At 49.7% G+C, this 17,939-nt stretch overlaps 1 protein-coding gene across 2 annotated transcripts in view; it reads right to left on the bottom strand.

Moving 5' to 3' along the window:
* The window catches only part of ATM (ATM serine/threonine kinase), a 262,350-nt gene that overhangs the window by 102,653 nt on the left and 141,758 nt on the right, over nt 1-17,939 (bottom strand). For both annotated transcript variants that reach the window (XM_075337438.1, XM_075337439.1), the window contains exon 27: nt 3,399-3,517. In XM_075337438.1, coding sequence (XP_075193553.1) covers nt 3,399-3,517 — 119 coding nt within the window. The remainder of the gene's footprint in view (nt 1-3,398; nt 3,518-17,939) is intronic.

The following is a 17,939-nucleotide window of genomic DNA, read 5'->3' as shown; positions in this document are numbered from 1 at the left end:
TTATAACAATGGCTGCCGGCGTTCCGAGGGGAGGAGAGAGCCGTGGGCGGAACCGCAAAAGTGCGGGAACCTGGTGACCCATAGTGATCAGTGAGGGGGGCGGAGGACAGCGAAGTGTGCTCCAGCCCTCACTGTCGGCATCATACCGACCGTCCCGCCTTTCTCCCTGACTGGCAGGCTCAGGGGCGGGAGTTTAACACACTAGGCCGCAAAAGCCGGGGACTAAAGTAAAAACCGCGGCCGGCAAACAGGCACGGTCGGCGCGGTAGTCCCAGACAAAAAATCCACACCACAGTCGCAGCTGCGTCTGAGGCCAAGGTGCTTCATGCACCGTCCCAACGGGGACACAGAGTACCTGTAGATGCAGGGCCATGTCCCTGACGATACCCAGTCTCCTGTCAGATTCCCCCAGGGGCTGCGGAGGGAGCCCGGTCCCAGTGGCTGGATGACCGGTTAGGATCCCACTTCCCCAGAGCCCCTAAGGGATGGGGAAGGAAAACGGCATGTGGCTCCTGCCTGTGTACCCGCAATGGGTACCTCAACCTTAACAGCACCGCCGACTCAGTGGGGTGAGAAGGGAGCATGCCGGGGGCCCTGTTAGGGGCCCTCTTTTCTTCCATCCGATATAATCAGCAGCTGCTGCTGACTAAAATGTGGAGCATTGTGTGCATGTGTGCCTCCTTCAACACAAAGCATAAAAACTGATGAGCCCGTGATGCACGGGAGGGTGTATAGCAGAGGGGAGGGGTTACACTTTTTAAAGTGTAATACTTTGTGTGGCCTCCGGAGGCAGAAGCTATACACCCAATTGTCTGGATCTCCCAATGGAGCGACAAAGAAAAAACCTTCACACTATTAATAAAGACTCAACATCTAGAGACATTAAAAAGGGTTGACCACCTTTGAGGCCTTTTTTTGATTTTACTTTGGACTAAAAATAATTTTTTTGCAATTGGATTTTTGGTTCTCCGCAGATTCAACTTTCATGTGATGTGTGGCCATACAAATAACAGAGGAGCTCAGAAAAAGAGACTGAAAAATAGAGTTGTAGACTTTTCTGTTAGACAAACAAAAGACAACCGAGCTAATCGCACATGACTGAAGGTCATTGAGGATCTGGGGTACAGAGTTATGAGCCTCTACACGGCGACTCAGCTGATCCCAAAGGTTTTCTATGGGGTTCAGGTTTGGGGAAAGTGCAGGCTGCTCCATTTAAGGTCCCCCAGTCTCCAGCAACTGTTCCCTAATGATGCGACCTCGATGAGCTGGAGCATTGTCGTCCATGAAGATGAAATTGGCCGTTGCTGTTCATGCAGAGGGACAATGACTGGATTAATGATGTTATTCCAGGAGTAAGCTTTTGTCACTGTACCATTCATAAAGTGTAGCACTCTTCTGTATTGACCAGACACATCTTCTGACACTGTAACACCACCAGCACCACCAAACTGTGGTCTCTGTTGTCAACTGTTGTCTCCTGACAACAGTGGCTGATGCATAGCACTCTTCTTGACATCTCCAACATCATTGGCGGCCATTATCTGTATGCAGCTCATCTAGCACACAAACCTCCCTGATGAAGACTATTTTGAATGGTCTGGCATGACATTTAGGGGCCTCTCACCTCCCTTAAATGTGCCTGGAGTTGTGTGGCATTCATCATCTGGTTCTGAAGGGCATTGTTCACAATGAAGCGGTCATCAGTGTGGGATGTGGCCAAAGGATAATATTCACTTCTATTCCTTTCTGTGACTCTTCCAGTCTCTCTGTGTCTCTGTACAACCTGCTGGTGACACTCTGTGACACTAAGCTCAGTGGCCACTTCCATCTGTGAACAACCTCTTTGAAGCCTCACAGTGGCATGGTACTGTTGATCAATTGTTAGGTGTCATCTTGGCCTCATGATGTCAAATTGTGAACAACATGATGAGGAGGAGGAATGTTTAACACCAATTCTAATTTAACCCCAAAATATAGTGGGCGATTCATTGATAAAACACCTGTTGTGAATTTTGCTATTAAGCTCCTTGTTAGGCTACTTTCACACTTGCGTTGAACGGCATCCGTTGCTATCCGTCGCCTTGAGGAATTACGGTAACCATTGCAGGAAACCGTTTTATTCCTCATAGACTTCTATTAGCTACGGATAGCAACGGATGGCCTTGCGTTGCATTCGTCAGTCGACGCTGCATTGCATTCGCCCAGCGGATGGAATGCTGCATGTAGCGTTTTTCTGCGCTTGGCAAACTGTCAAAAAAACACAACCTGCAGGATTCCGTCGGCGTCCGTTGTTTTTATAATGGATGCCTATGGTGGCGGAATCTGTTAGAATCCGTCATTTGACGGATTCCGTTAACGCAACTGTCTTTACACAACTGCGCATGCCCACAAGTGTAAAGTCAAGAAAAAAAAAACTGTAATGGATTGCGTTCTTTTGTACGATCCGTTGCATCCGTCACACAACGCAATGCAACGGATGCCGTTCAACGCAAGTGTGAAAGTAGCCTTACAGAACAGCAAGTTGTGCAAAAAGTACTGAAACTTTGAACAGTTAGACATGAGCATCCAAAAGGTTAGAGAAGGTCACATTAACTTCACCTGAAAAGGTTAAAGAGCATTTTAGGTTCCACCTGAAATTTTACCCGAAATGCAAATATCTTTAACCTTTTGTGAGTACTGAATATTCGGTGACTTTCTCTTGTTAGTGCAGCTCTTCACACAATTACCCGCACGTCTGTCCATACAATGGCTGCTGGTGGAGGAGTATATACAGTACAGACCAAAAGTTTGTAGAAGAGAGAATGCCAAGAGTGTGCAAAGCAGTAATTAAAGCAAAAGGTGGCTACTTTGAAGAACATAGAATATAAGACATATTTTCAGTTGTTTCACTCTTTTTTGTTAAGCATTTAATTCCAAATGTGTTAATTCATAGTTTTGATGCCTTCAATGTGAATCTACAATTTTCAGAGTCATGAAAATAAAGAAAACTCTTTGAATGAGAAGGTGTGTCCAAACTTTTGGTCTGTACTGTGTGTGTTTCCAATCACTTAAATCAGATTAGCAGTGAAATTTCTGGAGTTTGTTGCGATCTGGCTCCAATAGCCGCACTTTAGCTCGGGTTTACGTTTCCTTCAATCATTCATCATCTGTTGCAATCAAGGGGTGCCGAAGACATGTCTTCCCGGTAGCTGCGCTTTCAAGTGAGGCGACCGGACAGCATTTTAGTTTAAAGTTTAAAAAACTGGTATGTGAATGAGGTCTACCTGCACTGACCATAAAACAAATGGTAACGTCGTTTTACAACACAAAGTCAAAGTTATAAAAACAACTCAAAATTAGCAGCAACGATGCAAAGCCATAAAAGGTGCTGAAACGGCCACGCCTCGGTCTCCGATTACCTTGTGTACTGTAGAAAGTCTCTCTTGCTCGTTTCTCCATCACTCGGGGACTCGTGTAAAGTCATCAGTAACTCCACAACAATTTCAGGCAGATTCCGCTGAAACACATCGTCTATTTGCTGCAAATAATTTGAAGCAGATTTCATTAGGAGACACTTTTGCAGTTGTTTCTATCTAACATACAGAACGGGACGGTACCTGGCCGATCATTTCTTGCCCCATGCATGCTTCATGTGGAAGTGAGTGAAGGATCAACCCTTTATATGCTTGAATTTTTGCCTAAAAAAATCACGTTTGCTGTTTTGTTAATTACAAATTTTGCGCCGTTCACCCTCTACTGCCTCTGATGTACTGCCTATTACTGGCTGCATAAGGGGTTAAGTGAAAATCTGTCAGTAAGCTCCTTATTACAGAGACTTTGTAACTCTGTAGCTCTCAACTGATTTATAACAACATGAAATAAGGATCGGTTGTGGAAATGTAAGGGTTAACATACAGGAATAAAAACTTCAAAAGGTTCATTGAAGAACAAAAGTGATTTTTTTTTGTTCTACGCGTTTCAGAGCAGAAAAAACGGATTTTTGTGTACTCACTGTAAAATCGTTTTCTCTTAGCCATCATTGGGGGACACAGGACCATGGGTGTTATGCTGCCTATCCATAGGAGGACACTAAGTAGATGCAAAGATGTTAGCTCCTCCCCTGCAGTATACACCCCCTGGCCCACCCAGGCTACTTCAGTTTTAGTACACAAGCAGTAGGAGAGCAAGTAACAAAAAACGTGAGTGAATACTCATAACAAAAAAGTACTGAGACAGAAAAAAGCTAAGGCCCAACAGGGCAAAAGGGAGGGTGCTGTGTCCCCCAATGATGGCTAAGAGAAAACGATTTTACGGTGAGTACACAAAAATGCATTTTTCTCTGAACCTCATTGGGGGACACAGGACCATGGGACGTCCTAAAGCAGTCCATGGGTGGGTAAACAACCAGTCCCAGATAGCTAGGAGCGCCTACTGAGATAGGTACTCCACTATCGTTTGCAGAATTTTACTACCTAGGTTCGCCTCAGCCGAAGCCTGGGTATGGATTCAGTAATGCTTTGAAACAGTATGTAGGCAAGACCAGGTCGCAGCCTTACACCTATGTTCCACTGAAGGCTGATGCCTAATGGCCCAAGAGGCGCCAACTGCTCGCGTGGAATGAGTCCGCAGCCCACTAGGAATGGGCTTAAGTTGCAAGCGGTAGACTTCCTGGATCGCAGCTGCCTCTCCTTTCTTAGGCCTTTCAGGAATGACGAACAAGGAGTCCATGTTCCTAAAGGGGCTGTCCTGGGTACGTAATATCTGAGAGCCCTCACAAGATCTAGCGAATGTAGAGACCTTTCCACCCTATGGACTGGGTGTGGACAAAAGGAAGGCAGAACAATGTCCTGGTTCATATGAAACGGGGAAGTAACCATCGGAAGAAAATCCGGAAGGGTGCGTAGAACCACCTTGTCCTGATGAAAGATCAGAAAGGGTTCGCGGCAAGAGAGTGCTGCCAGTTCCGAAACTTGTCTGATGGACGTAATCGCCACTAAGAATGTTACCTTCCAGGAGAGAAGAGCAAGAGAAGATTCCTTAAGAGGTTCAAAAGGGGACCTCTGGATACCGTCCAAAACGAGATTGCGGTCCCATGGGTCCAGCGACCGTTTATACAGGGAAACTAGATGGAAAACACCCTTGAGGAAAGTCTTGACTTGTGGATGGCAAGCTAGGCGGTATTGATACCCAGGCGGTATTGATAGAATATTGAGAGAGATGAAACCTGCCCCTTAAGGGAGCTGAGGGCCAACCCTTTTGCAACCTGACTGCAAAAAAAAATCAAAAATTCTAGGGATCGCCAGAGGCATAGGTCGGACATTAGATTCCCTGCACTGGGAAACGAAAGTTTTCAATGCACGGTGGTAAAAATGGGATGAAGCCCGACTTTCGGGCACTGTACATGGTGAAGATGACCGCAGGAGAGAAACTCCCTCTTTTTAAAGTCCAGGTCTCAAGGGCCAGGCCGTCAGCTTCAGGGCTCTGGAGTTCTGATGGGAAACGGGCCCTTGGGTCAGCAAGTCTGGGATGCTTACGAGGCGCCATGAGAAATTGTACTAATTCAGCATACCAGGCGCACCTGGGCTAGTCCGGTGCTATTAGCATTACCGGGACTCCTTCTGCCTTGATCTTCCTGATTACTCGCGGCAGCAGGGACAGAGGCGAAAAACATGTAAGTTAGACGGAAACGACTTCAGGAGACTAGAGCATCCGCGCCAATGGACTGTGGGTCACGTGACCTGGCTAAGAACGCGGGTACCTTTGCGTTCAACCTTGAGGCCATTAGATTATTATTATTTATTATTATTTATTTATAGAGCACCATTAATTCCACGTCTGGTGTACTCCAGTGAGTGCAGATGTGTGGGAACACTTCTGGGTGGAGAAACCACTCTCCGGCGGCCAGGCCTTGGCGACTTAGAAGGTCCGCCACCCAGTTCTCTACTCCCGGTATGTGTAACGCTGAAAACACAGACCCCCGTCGATTCGGTCCAGGTGAGGATCCTGAGGACCTCGAGATAAGCTGTCTTGCTGCTGGTACCTTCCTGCTGATTGACATAGGCCACAGCTGTTGCATTGTCCAATTGGACCCGAATCAAACGACCTGCTAGCAGAAGGGGAGAATGACCTGAGCGCGAGAAGATCGCGCTGATTTTCAGGATGATTTCTGGGAAGGGAAGACTCCTGGGGTGTCCAACGTCCCGAAGCAGTGTGGAGCCAGTACACTGCTCCCCAGACTAAGAGACTGGCGTCCGTGGTCAGGAGTAGCCAGTCCACTTGGGGGAGAAAACCTCCTTCTCGATATGGAAGAGGACTGAAGCCACCAGTAAAGCGCATACCTGACTGAAGGTGTCAGGTGAAAAGTTCGTCCAAGGAAAAGGGGCTCTTGTCCCAGGCAGCTAGAAGCGCAAGCTGCAGTGGGCGGTGGTGTGGCTAAGCGAGCAGCACTGCCTCTATAGCCGCCGCTATCCTACCTAGCACTCTCATACTGAATCGTATGAAGTGACAGGAGTACGTAGAGGGCAGTGTACCGCTTGTTGTAGAGCGGTCGCCTTTTCTTGAGGGAGAAATATCAAACCCCGAAGAGTGTCCAGGGACATGCCCAGGGAGGTGACGGATTTTGACGCGACCGGGGATGATTTGACTGCAGTCAGAAGCCGCCCTAAGCACGCTGGTTGAGCCCTTGATGAGGAGGTCATCCAAGCAAGGCAGAATAGCCACTCTGTGAAGGGCACTCATGGCGGCCGCCATGACCTTAGTTAAGACCCTTGGTGCTGTGGTAGGGACGAGGGTAGAGCCACAAAGGAAAAAAAAAAAGAAAAAAAAAGCCCTGAACCGCGAAGCAGAGGAACTTTGGTGAGCTGGAGAGATGGGTATGTGCAGGTACGCGTCCCTGATAGCTAGGGAGGCAAGGAATTCTCCTTCAACCATAAAGGTAATAATGGACCCTAGGAAGTCCATTCTGAATCTCCTTACGTGCACATGTTTGCTCAGGTGTTAGAGGTCCAGGATGGGACGAACTGACCCGTCTTTTTTTTTTTTTTTTTTGGCGACCACGATAGGTCGGAATAGCCTTGAACCTCTCGCCGTCCGGAACAGGTACCATCACCCCCGCCGTTTGGAGGGAGTGGATTGCTGAGGAGAAGGCCTCGTGGTGTTTTGGAGCCTTTGGGGGGGTTTGAGAGAAAAGACTGACCAGGGTATTGGGTCCAGAATTCAATGTGGTAACCGGAAGACACAAGGTATCACACCCATATGTGGTCTGAGGCGGCGGCCCAGATGGAGAAGGACGAGACTTCTCGGTCTTTGTCTAGACTGCCAGGACGAGGTGGACTCGGGAAGGGCTGAGAAGGTCGGGCCCTGCGTGTCTAGTAAAAAACATCCTGGGCTAGAGTTGGGGGAGGGAGGTACTCTTTTCCTCCCGTGGCGTCAGACAAAAAAAGAGCCTGTCCAGACGATCGGCAAACCATCGGTCTGGAAAGGAGTACTGTGAGAGTCTTCTTAGAGACCGAGTCCACTCTCCATTATTGGAACCAGAGGGCCTTACGGATGGCTATGCTATTTGAGGCGGCAATAACTGCGCAGGTAGCAGTGCCGAGGGAGGCCTGCATGAGGTACTCTGCCGCCGCAGCAATGTGAACGGTTACATCTGTGAGGGTCTGAGGGAAACTGGTAGTCCTGGTGCCTGTGCGACCCACACGGAAGGGGAGAGGGACCCGCGGGCTCGAGGCAGAGCGATCGAGCTCCTCCACTTGTCTGTCTGTCGGGTCCTTGAAGGAGGATCCATCAAGTAAAAGACAGGAGGGTCCTTCAGGCAGGCGGAAGCCGGGTGAGGGTCCACCGAGGCCGGATCGGCCCAGCCCTTAGAGACAGCTAAGCCAAAGGGGTACCGGGACTCCATGAGTTTACGGATACCGAAGCGGCGTCAAAAAGCTCTTTTTTTTTAGGTTTCTTCACCCTTTTAAAGGAGACCGCAGGGTCAGTAGTAGTGGATGGGAGATCTTCCACATGCAGAGTTTTGGTTGATTGCTGTAATAAGGGAGTCCATCGCAGCTTGATCGCTCGGGGAGGTTGAAACCAAGGAAGCATCCCGGTACAAACATCATTCCCCTTCCCCCGGCTCCTCAGAGACCGCGGAACATGTGGGGGAACCCCATCTGTGTACCCCCGAGGGAGTACCATGGGGGTCATGCCCTTTTTCTGATCTGCAACCGGTGAAGCAGAGGGCTGATTCTTATCGGAAGGACCCTCTATAGAGGTGTCATCAGGCTGTGTTCTGTCCAGGGGCCCCGAGGGGAGTAGGACCATGTTGTATAGCCAGCACCAGGTTCTGGGAACTGTACCCATTCCGGGGGACTGGGAGCCGTAGGCTCTGGGCTGGCAGCGGTTGCTGCGGTGGTGGCGTCGGGGGGAGCTACAGGGGCACTGGACTCACAGAAGGAAGAGGTGCTATCATCCCCTAGTAGCTCAGCGTGGCAGGATACATTAATAGTCTTATAGTTGTTGCTGTAGTTGTGCAGGGCATAAAACATGTGACTGCAGCCCCTGGCTGATGAGCCACAAACTCTGATTGTAATGAGGGAGCAATGCTCTGCAGAGTTAGGCTATGTGCGCACGTGTGTCTAATTCATGCAGTTACGCTGCACTTTGTAGCGCAGCGCAACTGCATGCGTCCTGCGTCCCCTGCACAGTCTATGGAGATTGTGCAGGGGCCGTGCGCACGTGGCATATTAGAACGGGCTGCTGCCCGAATCGCTGCGTTCTAAGAAGTGACATGTCACTTCTTCCGTGCGCTTTGCCGGCAGCCCCTGCTCTGTCTATGGCAGGAGCTGCAGGCAGAGCGCACGTTCTCGCCGGCACCATGCGCTTCAGAACGAAGCTTTTCAGCTGCGCTCTGAAGCGCACCTTTTAGGTGCAGTGCAGAGCGCACACGTGCGCACATAGCCTAAATATGCAAGTGAGGCTATAACTCATCCAGAACCCAGATGACCCCTTCCCCCTCCTGCGTCACAGTTCCTGTGGGAAGGAGGAAGCCAGCTCTGAGAGACGCCCACAGGCTCTGATCACAACAAGAGGGAGCAATGCTCTGCAGATCCTGTGTGAGAAGGGTTACGCGCGCTTTCGTGAGGGAGCGTGGCTTATCGAGTGTCGTAGGGGGCAGGGCTTAGCTCTGACAAGAGGGCATGGGAAAATATAATAAACAAAAAAATGGTGGGAAGGGACTCCCCTTCACCCCTCCAGCCCTGCACAACAATGGTGGACAGAAAAACCTCTATAAGTGTACCACAGCTCCGTGTGCACTTAGTCCAGGGAGTTGTCCCCTCCCCCCACCACAGGTGGAATGCTCTGCAGGTGTCTGCAATCACAGCCCATGTGCATCCAGTCAGTGTGACCTTTGCTCCAGTTTCCTGTCAGGGAGCCAGTGTGCAGATTCTGACGCCTGCTGTGCCTGGTCACAGAACGTGTATCAACTCAGACCCTGCCAGAGGGAGTGAGGAAGTTTTTCATCTGCTCTGGGGCTCTGGAAAAATCAGAAGGATCTCACCTCAACTCCTGTGGAGATGGCAGTCTGGTCACGCTGGTGCGGAGCGTATATCAACTCAGAGCCTGCAAGAGGGACTGAGGAAGTTTTCATCTGCTCTGGGCTCTGGAAAATCAGTGCCATGAGACCTGTCGTCCAGTGAGTAACAGGCCAGGATCCAGCGTCGCAGGTGGTGGTACGGGGATGCGACACTCCGCATTCCCACCTGTTGACGGTTTTGGGAAATCGGTCCCCGAAGGAACAGTCACCCTCTAAAAACTAAAAATTCTTGCTGCAGTAGTCTGCAGAGATGTGCCTCCTATAGACACTAAGCTAAAACTGAAGTAGCCTGGCTGGGCCAGGGGGTGTATACTGCAGAGGAGGAGCTAACATCTTTGCATCTACTCAAGTGTCCTCCTATGGATAGGCAGCATAACACCCATGGTCCTGTGTCCCCCAATGAGGCATCAGAGAAAGCTCCATGTTCCTGAAGGAGCTTTCTTGCTGCGAAACGCGTAGAAAATCACTTGATCGTCGATGTAACCTTGAAGATTTTATTCCTGCACGGCAGCGTGATGTTGACCCTTTCATTTCCACAAGTGATCCTAATTCTCTTCTATGGGGACTGCGGCAGCCGGATACTCTATCATTCATGCGTCTATAGTAGTTGTGACTTTCACAGCTACCTCAGGTGAGCGACACTCGCCCCCAAATGCATATTACCCCACCCAGGTAAGACTACCTTTTTGTCTTTACAGCTCTTGCAATCTAACATCAAATAAGGGAGATGAGCTCAGAATATGAAAGAAAAGGGCTATAAAATCTTCAGTCGAAATGAGCTCACTGATAGGTCTTTAGTTAACCCCTTCCCGACTGAGGACGTAACGGTACGTTCTAAATCATGAAGGGGTGTTCTCTGCCGGCTGCAGCGGTGAACCGGCAGTGATCCTTGCACATATCTGCCAAATTGAGCAGCAGACGTGTGGTTGCGGCTCTCGGAAGAAGGGGAGCAAAAAACAAAAACAAAAAACGGTAAATTGCCCAGGGGTGAAGGGGTTAAAGGGAACCTCCGTGAAAAAACTCTATTAACCTGCAGCTATGGGGATAATCTGCAGGATACTAGTCTTTTGAACCTGCTTGACACTGTCACTTAGAGCCCCGCTGCTGGGAGGAAATGAATTTTAATCCTCCTGGCAGCATTCAGGCTTCAGCCATCAAGGAGGCGCTGATGCAGGTATAGTCACCTCTCTGTGCATAAAGAGCGGTGAATATAACTGCGACTCCGGCGCTGATTGACAATCGCTCAGCATTAGAGTCAGTATAAAGGCCCCGTTACACGCAACGACGTATCTAACGATATATCGCCGGGGTCACAGATTCCGTGACGCACATCCGGCATCGTTAGCGACGTCGTTGCGTGTGACACCAACGAGCGACCGTTAACGATGGAAAATACTCACCAAATCGTACATCGTTGACACGTCGTTCATTTTCAAAAAAATCGTTGATTGTTGAAGTTGCCAGTTGTTCGTCGTTCCTGAGGCAGCACACATCGCTATGCGGGACACCTCGGGAATGACAAACTACAGCTTACCTGCGGCTGCCGGCAATGCAGAAGGAAGGAGGTAGGCGGGATGTTACGGCCGCTCATCTCCGCCCCTCCGCTTCTATTGGGCGGCCGCTTAGTGACGCCGCTGTGACGCCGCACAAATCGCCCCCTTAGAAAGGAGGCGGTTCACAGGCAACAGCGACGTCACTAGGCAGGTAAGTCCGTGTGACGGCTCCTAACGATATTGTGCGCCACAGGCAGCGATTTGCCCGTGATGCACAAACGACGGGGGGAGGGGGGGGTGTGTGTAAAGCTCCCTTAAGGGTGTATTACAACCACCGCTCTCCATACACAAGGCAGTAACAACCGTTGCCACCCCGTGATTGAAGCAAGAATGCTGCCAGGAGGATTAAAGTTAATTTCCTCCAGGTATCAGGGCTCTAAGTGACAGCGCCAGGCAGGTTTACCATGCTATAAACCTGCCCACTAAACCCATATCTGAAAGTTAATAGTGTTTTTTTTCAAGTGACAGGTTCCCTTTGCAGCTAGCAATAAACCGTGCATCATAAAGGCTGTAGAAGGCAAATGGTACAAAATTGTTAATGAGACCCAACTGCAAATATTTTTTTCCAAAAAACACATGCATTTACTAAAAGGTAAAAAGAAAATTGCCCCTAAAGGTGTCCATGTCCTTTAAAGGGGTTCTCCACTACTAGTACAAACCCTTTTCACTCCACATTTTCCCCAATTAATATATATATATATATATATATATATATATATATATAAAATATAAAAAAAAAAAGAGAATTTTGTTTACTTACCGTAAATTCTTTTTCTTATAGTTCCGTCTTGGGAGACCCAGACCTTGGGTGTTTAGCTTCTGCCTCCGGAGGCCACACAAAGTACTACACCTAAAAGTGTAGCTCCTCCCTCTGAGCTTATACACCCCCTGGTGAGCCAGTCCCAGCCAGTTTACTGCAAAAGCTGAAGGAGAATAGCCACCCACAAGTAGAACAGAGCAAGAGCCGGAACAACCGGAGACTCTGTCCACGACAACAGCCGGTGAAAACACGCGGAACAAGGAAATTGCCAACAGGCAACAGGGAGGGTGCTGGGTCTCCCAAGACGGAACTATAAGAAAAAGAATTTACGGTAAGTAAACAAAATTCTCTTTTTCTTTATCGTTCCTTTTGGAGACCCAGACCTTGGGACGTTCCAAAGCAGTCCCTGGGTGGGAAATAAACAGAAAAACTAAGAAGTAGGCAGAACCTAACTTCACAAATGGGCGACCGCCGCCTGAAGGATGCGTCTGCCCAAGCTCGCATCTGCCGAAGCATGAGCATGCACTTGGTAGTGCTTCAAGAAGGTATGCAGGCTAGCCCAAGTGGCAGCCTGACAGACTTGTTGAGCCGTAGCCTGGTGCATAAAAGCCCAAGAGGCACCGACAGCTCTGGTCGAGTGTGCTTTGATCCCCGGCGGGGGAGGCGCCTGCGTACTCTAATAGGCGTCCGAAATGGTCGACCTAATCCAACGGGCTAAGGTCGGCTTAGAAGCAGGGAGGCCCTTGCGCCAACCTGTGGTTAGCACAAAAAGAGAGGTGCACCGCCTAAGCGCAGCGGTGCGAGACACATAGATCCGGAGAGCACGCACCAGATCTAGAGTATGTAAAGCTTTTTCAAAGCGATGAACAGGGGCCGGACAGAAGTAAGGTAAGGTAATGTCCTGGTTAAGGTGGAAGGGAGAGACCACCTTAGGAAGAAAGTCCGGAGTTGGACGGAGAACCACCTTGTCTTGATGAAAGACTAAAAAAAGGTGACTCCGAGGAGAGCGCAGCCAAATCAGAGACTCTCCCGAGAGAAGTTATGGCAACCAGAAAGGCCACTTTCTGTGAAAGACGATACAAAGAAACCTCCCTAAGAGGCTCAAAGGGGGGTTTCTGCAAGACCGTTAGAACCAAGTTAAGATCCCAGGGGTCCAAGGGCCGCCGGTAAGGCGGAATGATGTGAGACGCGCCCTGCATGAAGGTGCGAACCTGAGCCAGCCGAGCGAGACGCCGCTGGAACAGAACTGACAGAGCCGAAACTTGTCCCTTGAGAGAGTTGAGGGACAGTCCTAGCTGCAGACCGGACTGTAGAAAAGACAGAAGAGTCGGCAAGGAGAATGGCCAAGGAGGATGGCCGGTAGAGCGACACCAGGACAGGAAAATTTTCCAAGTCCTGTGATAGATCTTAGCGGAGGAAGACTTGCGGGCCCGAGTCATAGTGGAGATGACTTCAGGGGGAATACCAGAAGCCGTCAAAATCCAGGACTCAAGAGCCACGCCGTCAATTTGAGGGCCGCAGAATTCGGGCGGAAAAACGGACCTTGCGAGAGTAGGTCTGGATGGTCCGGGAGATGCCACGGCATCTCTACGGACAGTTGGAGCAGGTACGGATACCAAGCTCGCCTGGGCCAGTCCGGTGCAATGAGGATGACTCGACGACCCTCCATTCTGATCTTGCGCAGGACTCTGGGCAAGAGAGCTAGAGGGGGAAACACGTAGGACAGACGAAACTGGGACCAGTCCTGAACCAGAGCGTCCGCGGCGAAGGCCTGAGGATCGTGGGAGCGAGCCACGTAAACAGGAACCTTGTTGGTGTGACGGGATGCCATTAGGTCCACGTCCGGAGTGCCCCATTTGCGGCAGATCGACTGAAATACTGCCGGGTGCAGGGACCACTCGCCATTATCCACGCTTTGACGGCTGAGATAATCTGCCTCCCAGTTGTCCACGCCTGGGATGTGGACTGCGGATATGGTGGACCTGGAGTCCTCCGCCCATTGAAGAATGTGTTGTACCTCCATCATTGCCAGGCGGCTGCGTGTCCCGCCTTGATGGTTGATGTAGACAACCGCTGTCGCGTTGTCTGACTGGACTCGAATGTGCCTGCCCACCAGCAGGTGGTGAAATGCTAGGAGAGCTAGAAGCACGGCTCTGGTTTCCAGCACATTGATTGAAAGGGCAGACTCGGACGGAGTGCAAACGCCCTGTGCTCTGTGGTGGAGACATACCGCTCCCCAGCCGGATAGACTGGCATCCGTGGTGAGAATCACCCAGGACGGGGCCAGGAAGGAGCGCCCTTGGGACAGGGAGAGGGGCCGAAGCCACCACTGAAGAGAGCTCCTGGTCCGTGGCGACAGAGCCACTAACTTGTGTAAGGAGGAAGGCCGCTTGTCCCAACAGCGGAGAATGTCCAGCTGCAGGGGGCGCAGATGGAACTGGGCAAAGGGAACAGCCTCCATGGACGCCACCATTTGACCCAGCACCTGCATCAGACGCCTGAGGGTATAACGGCGGGGCCTCAGGAGAGAGCGCACCGCCAACTGGAGTGACAGCTGTTTGTTTAAGGGCAACTTCACAAGTGCCGGCAAAGTCTCGAACTGCATCCCTAGGTACGTGAGACTCTGGGTCGGAGTCAGAGTGGATTTGGGAAGATTGACAAGCCACCCGAATTGGGCTAGAGTGGCGAGAGTGAGCGAGACACTCCGCTGACAGTTTGCGCTGGATGGAGCCTTGACTAGAAGGTCGTCCAGGTAAGGGAGCACTGCCAACCCCTGGAGGTGCAGAACTGCAATCACTGCTGCCATGACCTTGGTGAATACCCGAGGGGCCGTGGCTAACCCGAAGGGGAGAGCCACGAATTGGAAATGATCTTCTCCTATTGCAAAGCGTAGCCAACGCTGGTGTGAAACTGCAATTGGCACATGTAGATAGGCATCTCTGATGTCGATGGACGCCAGGAAATCCCCTTGGGTCATTGAGGCAATGACTGATCGCAGAGACTCCATGCGAAAGTGCCGCACCCGAACATGCTTGTTGAGAAGCTTGAGATCCAGGATGGGCTGGAAGGTACCGTCCTTTTTGGGAACTAGGAAGAGGTTTGAGTAAAAACCTCTGAACCGTTCCCGAGCGGGAAATGGTACAATTACTCCGTTGGCCTGCAAGGCTGCCACTGCCTGTGAGAAGGCGGCGGCCTTGGAGCAGGGGGGAGTTGAGAGAAAAAATCTGTTTGGCGGGCTGGAAGAGAATTCTATCCTGTAGCCGTGAGAGATGATATCTCTCACCCACTGATCGGAGACTTGTTGAAACCAAGCGTCCCCAAAGTAGGAGAGCCTGCCACCGACTAAGGACGTTGCTGGAGCGGGCAGAGAGTCACGAGGAGGCTGCCTTAGTGGCAGGACCTCCTGCGGTCTTCTGTGGATGCGCTTTTGGGCGCCAGTTGGATTTCTGGTCCTTAGCTGAGTTAGCGGACGAGGCGGAGGGCTTAGAGGACGACCAGTTGGAGGAACGAAAGGAGCGAAACCTCGACTGATTCCTACCCTGGGCAGGTTTCCTGGTCTTGGTTTGTGGCATGGAAGTACTCTTCCCACCAGTAGCTTCTTTAATAATTTCATCCAGCTGTTCACCGAACAGCCGGGAACCAGCAAAAGGGAGCCCAGCAAGGTACTTCTTTGAAGAAGCATCTGCCTTCCACTCTCGAAGCCACAAGATCCTGCGGATAACGAGGGAATTAGCCGAAGCCACCGCAGTGCGGTGAGAAGCCTCTAGCATGGCAGACATGGCATAAGATGAAAAAGCTGAAGCTTGAGAAGTTAAGGAAACCATCTCGGGCATAGATTCCCTGGTGAGGGAATGCATCTCCTCTAGAGAAGCAGAGATGGCTTTGAGAGCCCACACTGCTGCAAAAGTTGGGGAAAACGCAGCTCCCACCGCTTCATACACGGATTTGGCCAGAAGGTCAATCTGACGGTCAGTGGAATCCCTAAGGGAAGTGCCATCAGCCACCGACACAACGGTCCGGGTGAGAGCCTAGACACCGGAGGGTCTACCTTTGGGGAGTGAGCCCACTCCTTGAAGAAAGGAAGAAATTCCAGCAACTTCAGGAGAAAGTAGAATTTTCTTAAAAAACAGTTTCTTTATTGGTAATAAAAATATTAATATTCCATCCAAGCAAGACAAAAAATGGAGAGGCAAGACAGAGGAGCTGTTTCCTACGCGTTTCAACCTGAATAGGTCTTAATCATGGAATGCGCAGAGGAAATCTCTAAAACAGTATTTAAAGTCTGTGCACAACAAGAACAGGTTGAATTGATTGGATGTGTTACCACCCAGCCCATTTAATGTGGAGAGCACAGAGAAGAGAAAAAAAAAAAAAAGGGAAAGAATAGAAACTGAGACACTGCACCAAAAAATCAGCACAACAACAGAAAGTAAAGGAAAAAAACACCAAAAAATATATATATATACATAAACTGATTAAAAACAGAAGCAACCAGAGAGATCACATGATAAGAAATATATATATGCCCGGTATAATCAATAGAGAAGGGGCTCTTTAGAGACAAGAAAGATTTTTTTCTCCTGACAGGGACAAAAAAAGGAAGGAAAAAAAAAACCATTTGTTAATGTCCAAATTGCTATATAGTGAAAATTTAAATTCAAATGCTAAAGGAATAACCTTAAAACATCAAATATCCAATAATTACTACAGTATAATATGATATAGTTATTGGTACTAAAAAAGGTATGTCCTATAAAGAACAAATAATTCAGGAATTCAAGTATACTGCATAACAAGATCTCTCCTCATATTCAGACCATGCGGCATTCTCGTGCCCAATTTAAAGATCCAGAAAGATTCTCTATTAAGAATCTTTCTTCTAAGACCCAGTCCAGACCATCTGTATTAGATATTTTTCAGGAACACATTGAGGAGGATTTGGTTGCTCTGGATAGGATCACAGGTGTCAGAAACAACAATCTCAACCCCCAAGAGGTTTTGGCTTTACAAGATTTACAATCTAACACTGGTTTAATTATCAGGGAAGCCGACAAGGGGGGAGGGGTTGTTGTTTTGGATGCTCTTTTGTATTTCAAAATGAACCATGCCATTTTGTCTGATGATCATACGTATTTACATTTACAAGGGGACCCAACTAATTTCTTCAAGGTAAAGATGGATAAAATGCTTCTGGCTGGTTTGGAGGGGGGCATTTTTACACAAAAAATTTTTGATTATCTTAGGCTATGTGCGCACTAGGCGTTTTTGCCGCGTTTTTAACCGCGTTTTTGTGCTGAAAACGCAGTGACATTGCTTCCCCAGCAATGTCAATGGGTTTTCAGAAGTGCTGTCCTCACACAGCGTTTTTTTTTTAGCTGCGTTTTTGTGGTGACCACAAAAACGCAGCATGTCAATTATTTCTGCGTTTTCCACTGCGTTTTTCACTCATTGAATTCAATGAGATGTTAAAAACGCAATGAATAACGCATATAGCCGCGTTTCTATGACTAAAAACGCAGCTATAAACGCAAGGGGTGGGTACTACAGTGACGTGTACAGGAAGAGGATTCCTTCTGTTGGTAAACACAGAAGCATGAATCCTCCCGGTACCGTCACCGCTGCTTCCACCTCCCGTCCTGTGCATGTCAGCTCCGTGCGGCGCCATGTCTGGGCGGGAGGTGGAGGCAGCGGCGAAAACCAAAGTGAACAGTAGAAAAAAAAAAAAATGTCATATACTCACCTGTCCGCAGGGTCCCGGTGCCATGCCCGCTCCCAGCTCCTCCCGGTCCCGCCGCTCTGGCTGTGTGCAGTCTCCCCGGGGCAGGACCTTGCTTGCAGGACCTGGCGCTGATCACCTGATGCAGTCACCTGACGCATCAGCTGATCGCGGTGTCGCCGGCTTTTTCGCGCCCGGCCGGCTATCAGCTGATCCTGCCGTCAGGGGACTTCATCAGCTGATTACCGGCAGCTCCGGCAGCGATCGTATAGGATCAGACTCCTGTCCAATCGATCGCTCCAGGAGCTGCCGGTAATCAGCACAGCACATAAGTGAGTATTATTTTTTTTT

The sequence above is a fragment of the Anomaloglossus baeobatrachus genome, chromosome 2 (genome assembly GCF_048569485.1).
Source record: "Anomaloglossus baeobatrachus isolate aAnoBae1 chromosome 2, aAnoBae1.hap1, whole genome shotgun sequence".
NCBI lineage: Eukaryota > Metazoa > Chordata > Amphibia > Anura > Aromobatidae > Anomaloglossus > Anomaloglossus baeobatrachus.
This window is presented reverse-complemented; position numbering and strand designations above follow the sequence as displayed.